Below are 7,866 nucleotides of genomic sequence, written 5' to 3'. Positions count from 1 at the left end.
TCACACAAACACCCATGCTCTCATACTTACACATACAGATGATCTCTCTTACACACACACGCATTGTCACTCACACAAGCACCCATGCTCTCATACAGATGATCTCTCTTACACACACACACACACGCATTGTCACTCACACAAGCACCCATGCTCTCATACTTACACATACAGATGATCTCTCTTACACACACACACACGCTTTTCCACTCACACAACACACAGGTGCTCTCTCATACTTACACATGCAGATCATCTCTCACTTGCACACACACATGCACCCTGTCACTCAAGCAAACACACGTTCTCACACAAACAGATGATGTCTCATACTTACACATACAGATAATCTCTCTCTCTCACACACACACACAGATGCTCTCATAAGTTTGCAGTTTATTTTCCTACAGTTCTGTCAAGTGTAGCAACATTTTTGTTTATTTTTATTTTATACCACAATATTTTATTATAGAGGAACAAAAGTACTAATTAAATAATCATGCTCTAAAATAGCAGAAATTAAACATTTTTTCATAAAAATAATAAATTAACATGTATATAGAAATGAAATGTTAACGCATGTTTGTACAAAATTCATGGTCTACTGCTCACTAAGAAGTAAAATCCCCTCCACTATAATGGTAGACAGGGAAAAGCCTCCGCAACGATAAAAATAATAAGTAATGTATCCCTATTTTATTAAAAATGTCATGTTTTAAAGCATTAACTTCTATTCACAAATATTGTTTACCAGGTCCATGTCGTGGATCTTTGATTTTAGCTGAAGGTTTTCCTTCTCCAGCTCATGCAGTTTGTCTGTCCGTGCTCTTGCGGCTGCCAGCTGTTCCTCTAACATGGTTTTAGTCTCGATGAGAACCATATTATCTTCTCTAAGCTCCTATAGGCAGAGACACCAGTTGTCAGTAGCCATAAACTTACATGGTCTATTGTGGCACAAATAAGTGACCATACATAAAAGCACATAACTTTTTGTTTGTTTGAAATATTTGGGGGGGGGGGGGCAAAACACCCACATCTATGAATCAAAACTGGCTTTAGAGACAACTACATTTCTGCTAATTTCATACAGTAATCGTACACGATAAATATATTTAGGGATGATTTACAAGGATTCTAGTATAAACATATTCTTGTAATACAGCAAATAAACTGTTAATACAAAAGAGAGACTCTCTTATGAATATGATAGCTGCAGTAACTAGGCATGTCCTTACCCTGTAGTGAAACACGATAGCTGCTCTGGACATGCAATGGTAATGAGATCACATTTCCCTTTGCCCTCTCCAAGGGAGACAGGTAATTTAATCTTCTCTTAAAAGGAATGTTTCAGCTGAACTCATTCCCAGATAGTGGAATAATCCTCCATCACTCCTCCAAAATAACTGTCATATCACTAGTGTATTAGTCTTTGTAATGAGGAGCTAAGCGTGCAATTAAGTTCTATATTAGCATGGTGGGATACTGTATTCTCATTCATATTAAGGAGCAGCATTTAAAAGTGCTGACTGATTTTTTATTATTAAAAAAGCAGTATAAATTTAAATAGAAACTGTAGCATTAGATGTGTACTTCCTAATAATGCTAACTGGCAAATAGGAACTCCCTGCTTCTTCTCATCATTGGCTGATAGGTACTACCAATCAGCCAATTATTACTATTAGGTACTTCCTATGAATGCTCATTGGGTGATAGAAACTTCCTAATAATGATCATTGGCTTATAGGTACTTCCTACAAATGCATATTGTGTGATAAGTACTTCCTACAAATGCATATTGTGTGATAAGTACTTCCTACAAATGCATATTGTGTGATAAGTACTTCCTACAAATGCATATTGTGTAATAAGTACTTCCTACAAATGCTGATTGGGTGATAGGTACTTCCCACAAATGCTGATTGGGTGATAGGTACTTCCTACAAATGCTGATTGGGTGATAGGTACTTCCTACGAATGGTCTTTGGCTGTAAGATACAATTGCTTTTAGTATTTATAAGCCAGTGAGCATTAGCAGGGTGTATACAACTGATACTGATATATTAGCTTTTAATATAAACAGCTTTCATATGAAAGACATAACTTTTTTTAATTCAGTGGCTCTTTAATATCTTTTTGACACTATTTATTAATATTTTTCCCTGGGAAACAATTATGATCTTTCACAATTATTTTATCCTCCTACGTTTCATATGTTAATTTAGATAATATTGTTTCAATAACATTTTTCCCTAATTACAAAGTGTATTCAGCTAACACATTTCACTGGTGAGGGCTTATGCTTTAACCCTTCGCACCTGACATTACAGACCAAGTATCAAACCTACATCCATTCGAGCTTTATAAAAATCCACGTCATGTAGCTTCTCTTTGCACCGGGCCAGTTCATTCTCCAGGCGATCAACTCTGCTAGCTCTCTCTTTCAGGGAATCAATTTCGTCTCTGTAGGTGCGGGCCGAACGGGCTTCAGCAGCCAGTTGGATGTTCTGGTTAAAACGTAAGTAAAAGACTAATTGTCAGATGTACAATATTTCACTAGGCTTCATATAAGCTCTAAATTCTTAGACATTTGGTGACACTGTTGTTTAAACAAGAAACAAGCTTTACAAATCGTCTTCTCAAAATAATTTTTGAATATCAACAAAAGGTACAGGGACATTACACATTTTTTTTATATGCATAGTATACATCTTGAGTTATGCTTTGCAAAAGACTTACAGAAAAAAATAAATCTTACTTATACCGTTTTCTAGGACTCTCAAAGAAGATTGAAAACCCAGAACCTAAAACACCACCTTTTCATGCAAGTATTAGAAAAGTTAGTCAGAGCTACACAGGGGCACAAGCCAAGATCTGGCAAATTCAGTAAGTATGAATTAATTTCTGTTCATCTTGGCTCACCCTAGAAGCCCTCAACAATTATTTTCAAAGCTGTAAAATGAAAGGGTCCATGCTGCCGCTTTACCCCATTCCTTCAGAAGACACTGCCTGTGAGGCCGCTTAAAGTCAGTTTTTACCATTATTTCCATATGCACATGGACACACTTAACTACATCTAGTATAACAGATTCTCCAAGAATAATTTTCATCAAGACAAAGGTGTTTTGGGAGACATTAATTGCCAATGGATGAAAGACCAGATAAGGTGACCAGTAGGATAAAATGTGTGTAGCTCATCTACTCATCAAGCTAAAATATAATCTAAAAGAAATACTTTCTTTTGTGTGAGATAGCCAAGAGAGGTTTCCTGTAATTGTTCAAATTGAGAGATCAGCAAATCGTTTGGTAAATCCACTATGAAAACAATCCTGTACCTGAGATAAAGTTCCTGAATCTATAATTTATGTGATAGCATTCATGTAGAAAAGATACCAAAGACAGTAACAGGTCCAATATATTCATACTTTGTGGATTTTAGAATTCTCTCTACCACTACCGGAAGAAGTATGGATGTAGAGCTATAGTCTAGGGTTTAATTAAGTAATTAAAGGGACATTTATATAGCTCATCTAGGAGTGTTTTGTAACAATGTTTAGTTTTGCTAATTTTTAATAACATTTTGCTGATTTTCAGATTCCTAACCAAGCCCCCAAGTATCAGATGTAGACTTGAGTCTACAGGTTCCTGCTTGCTCCTGTTTGTGTAATCTGTCTTTTCATATGCAGGGGAGGCAAGATGGAGGGAGTGTCTGTTCTTCCTGCTTTCCCAGACCCTTTCACTGGGTGTCCCAGCCTAACCACATCAACAGTATTAAACTGGGAGCTTCTAAGTAAGTTTTTAAAAGGTTTTATATTAGATTTTTATATCAGTATCTGTGCATATTTTTCTTTATAGTAGTGTCAATTACATGCAGTTATATGAAAATGTGTGTACACTGTCCCTTTAAACAACAAAATAAAACTTAACCCCTTGAGTGCTAACGACGGCTCTGAGCCGTCGCAGGGTTTCCCACTCTGGTGCCAAAGACGGCTCTGAGCCGTCGCTAGCACTCTCCCATCTTGAGGGAGATCTGGGGGCTCCCACCCGCTACTACCACGGCGATCGGGCCTGCATAGTGACAGGCATCGCCGGGGCTTCACGTTATGTGTGGTGACGATACGCGCAATGACGTGATGACGTCACTGCGCAACTTTATTTATACTTAACAATGTTAAGTATAGGATCAGAAGCATGCTGCTTAGAAGCCTGTATCTCAGGCATCTAAGCGGCTAGAGACCCCCAAGACCCACCATTGGAAAGGTAATCGCCTAATATTTCCAACAGTATACACCTTGGGGATCTGAAAGAAATAAAAAAAAAAAAAAAAAAAAAAAAAAAAAAGCTTAGCACCCAGGTGGGAAAGTGCTTAGCACTCAAAGGGTTAAAAGGGACAGTCTACAATAGAATGTTATTTTTTTAAAAGATGGATAATCCCTTTATTACCCATTCCCCAGTTTTGCATAACCAACACAGTTATATTACTTTACTTTTTACCTCTGCGATAACCTTGTATCTAAGCATCTTCTGACAGCACCCTGATCACATGTCTTTGTATTTATTATCTATTGGCTTGCAATTAGTACTGTTATGCTAACTCTTAAATAACTCCTCGGGCATGAACACATTGTTATCTATATGGCCCACATGAACTAGCAATCTCCTGTTGTGAAAAACAAATACAAAAGTATGTGATTAAGAGGCTGTCAATATAGAGCCTTTGAAACTGGCAGAAATTTAGAGGTTTAAATGTTATAAAGTATATTACTCTAACAATGTTGGTTGTGCAAAGCTGGGGAATGGGTAGTAAAGGCATTATCTATCTTTTTAAACAATAACAATTTTAATGTAGACTGTCCCTTTAAGTATGGATGGGGAACAATTTTAAGCTAAGGCGTCTTTTTCTATCTAGAATTAAAAAAATTAAAAGAAAAAAAAAAAAAAAAAAAAAGGAGAGGGAAAAAGAAAATGTTTAGTGGCAAAAAAATATGTTTTATTCCCACCTGAAAAGGTAAGGTTTTAAAGTTTTGCATTTTCTGTCCAAAATATACTTAAAGCAGTCTTTGGTGCTATTAGGGTGAGCCAAGATAAATGGTTTTCAAAGTAAGTATGTTTCTCTTCTCACTGTTGCAGTTATGTTAAATGTAAATGAGTTAATGTAGTAACCGTTAGCAATCACTGTGTAAAATGCAGAAAGGTCAGGTAAATTACAGCAAGTATGCACTCATGCCTTTCAAGTAGGAAAGGGGTTTGAATAAGCACACTCAGAAGGGGTATATTACACATACACAAAAATGTCCCTTTACCCAAGAAAATATTCCTCTATATACAAAAAGTGATATAGCACTAAGCATCATAATAAAGTGCGTTATAGCACTTAGATTCCCGAGTAGATTTTGACAGAAGAAGCAAATATAGAGTAATAGGACATCAAGAGTAACAGGAAATTAAGGGTATCAGAAAACTCATTCTATTGTATTCTCTTTTTCATCTTGATTCCATACCTAATTCTACAATCACCAGTTGCCCACATACACATACTCTCCTCATCTTAATTTTCAAATCAGCTTTAACATCAAAAGATCAATCAGAGTTGTCAAAGCTAGGCCCCTTAGGTCCCATGGATGCTCATCTTAATGCTAAAGGATACACAGACATTTTAGACAATTTGGTGCTTCCAACTTTGTGGCAACAGTTTAAATAAGGCCCTTTCCTGTTACAGCCAGTGCAGGATTGGCTCACCAGCATACCAGGAGATTTCCCGGTGGGCCGCCAGTGCCGAAGGGCCACCTTCTTTGTGCAGGGTAGTCACGGTGCAAGCCTTGTGCACATGGGTATCAGATTTATTCAAGGCCGCTCCAATCGTGCTGATGGTGTGGGGGCTGATAAGTAGCCCCTTAGAACAGAGGGCTTTGTTTAAAGGCAAGGTAAAGGGGGTGGAAGCTGGGCTGGTCGTCAAACATTTACAGTGCCAGTCTGATTTTTCAGTCCCTCCCTGGTACTAGAATGACTGTGCCCTTGTTAACAAAGCGACATCAATGAAGACATTGTTTGATTAGTTTGATGTGGAAGAGATTAAGTAGTCTGCATAGAGCCCTGACTTTATCTCCACTAAACACCTTTTTGCATAAAATATAATGCGGATTACAAGCCAGACCTACTCATCCAACATCAGTGCATGACTTCACAAATGCTCTTTTCGCTGAATGGACACTAATCTCCATAGACATACTCCAAAATCTTGTGGAAAGCACTAGAATCACAACCAATGAAACAAGCAGTATGGTGGTACCCCAGAGATGGATAAAGACTTACAATTACATCATAGTGGCAAGACTGTGGTTTCCGGATGTTTAGAGGTACCCAAAATCTTAGTAAGCTTTTGTGTAAAGGGTAAACAGTCATCACACCAGCTCCACTCAACAAACATTTGCAGATTTCCAGAAGTACTTCTGTTCTTGATTACTATTTAGCAAAATCTTAACATAGAGGAGCTTCATATCATTAATTTATTAATTTTCCCTTTCAACTAAACAATTTTTTTTAATTGTCCCTTCTCCTATTCTCAGCTCATTCACCTATTACTATTTCATCATTTAAAAAATAATATTTAAAAAAAAAAAAGGCACCCAAATGATTACATTTGATAATGCTCCCAGACAATATGTACCTACCACCTAATACATTCTGTAAACACTGTGAAGGAATAGGCAGAGGTCTTCATCCATGCATAGGAAGATGATCTCACCCATGCACCCCATAAACTATCGCTGGTGTTATTAACCAAAACACAGTGATATGTAACATTATTATTATTATCGGTTATTTGTAGAGCGCCAACAGATTCTGCAGCGCTATAGACATAAGCGGTATACAAGGTAGCAATTATTGGGATCAAATGGGTAGAGGGCCCTGCCTAGAGTCCCACTGTTGTAGTCAGCTCTTGTGAAGGTGATCTGCAAGCAGTTGAGCTCTTAGGCTTACATTCTAAGGGGGTTCATGGCAGATAGCAATGGAGGAAAGGAACTGGTATTAGGGAAGGTTAGTGTAGGTTGTATGCATCTCTGAACAGAAGAGTCTTTAGGGAGTGCTTGAAGCTTTAACAACTAGGGGAGAGTCTTGTGGAGCGAGGCAGAGAGTTCCACAAGATGGGAGCCAGTCTGGAGAAGTCCTGTAAATGGGAATGTGAAGAGGTAACGAGAGGAGGAGAGTCGAAAGTCGTGGGCAGAGCGAAGGGGACAGGAGGGAGAGTATCTGGAGACAAGGTCGGAGATATAGAGGGGAGCAGTGCAGTTGAGGCAAACAAACCTCCTGTTTGATTTTCTGCAGCTCCAGGATAAGATGGTCCAATTCATGTTTAGTGTCCACTAGCATCTCGGATTTCTCCTCCCTACAAACAATTAAACAAAACAATGGTCTCATCATATTACAGAACCACATCTTCCACATAAACATAAGAGGATAATATGTATAATGTATACATACTGTTGGCTAACCAAGTTCAACAAATTTAGGAGCTTGTGGATATCAGTGGCTTTCAGTATTGAATTCCCTGATCAGGTTACATATTAGTTTACATAGTTGAAACAAGGCTAGTGTAATGGATGCCAAGTTAGTGCTTTTATTTGCATTTCTAAGGGATCATTTGTATAATCAGATACTCACAGCTCCTGCCTTATCCTTCGAAGTTTGGCTTTGCTATCAGCAAGTTCCACTGCAAGATGCTGTTTATCCTCAGTTGGAAGATGATTTGTTACATTGGACGAAGAGTCAGGGCTGGAAGACTTTACTGGACTTATAGGAGTCTGGGACTGGAGATAATCTCTCTCTTGGGTCAGATCCACTATGACCTGCAATATACAGCAGAAGAAA

At 38.0% G+C, this 7,866-nt stretch overlaps 1 protein-coding gene across 1 annotated transcript in view; it reads right to left on the bottom strand.

Annotated features, from left to right (window-relative positions):
- The window catches only part of CCDC88C (coiled-coil domain containing 88C), a 277,418-nt gene that overhangs the window by 139,802 nt on the left and 129,750 nt on the right, over positions 1 to 7,866 (bottom strand). Inside the window, exons 8-11 of the mRNA XM_053697556.1 lie at positions 7,660 to 7,844; positions 7,303 to 7,384; positions 2,346 to 2,504; positions 752 to 898 (exon numbers count right to left, since the gene is read on the bottom strand). Coding sequence (XP_053553531.1) covers positions 752 to 898; positions 2,346 to 2,504; positions 7,303 to 7,384; positions 7,660 to 7,844 — 573 coding nt within the window. The remainder of the gene's footprint in view (positions 1 to 751; positions 899 to 2,345; positions 2,505 to 7,302; positions 7,385 to 7,659; positions 7,845 to 7,866) is intronic.

This window comes from Bombina bombina, chromosome 1 (genome assembly GCF_027579735.1).
Source record: "Bombina bombina isolate aBomBom1 chromosome 1, aBomBom1.pri, whole genome shotgun sequence".
Classification (NCBI taxonomy): domain Eukaryota; kingdom Metazoa; phylum Chordata; class Amphibia; order Anura; family Bombinatoridae; genus Bombina; species Bombina bombina.
The sequence above is the reverse complement of the archived record's forward strand: the minus strand, read 5'-3'. Positions and strand labels throughout refer to the sequence as shown.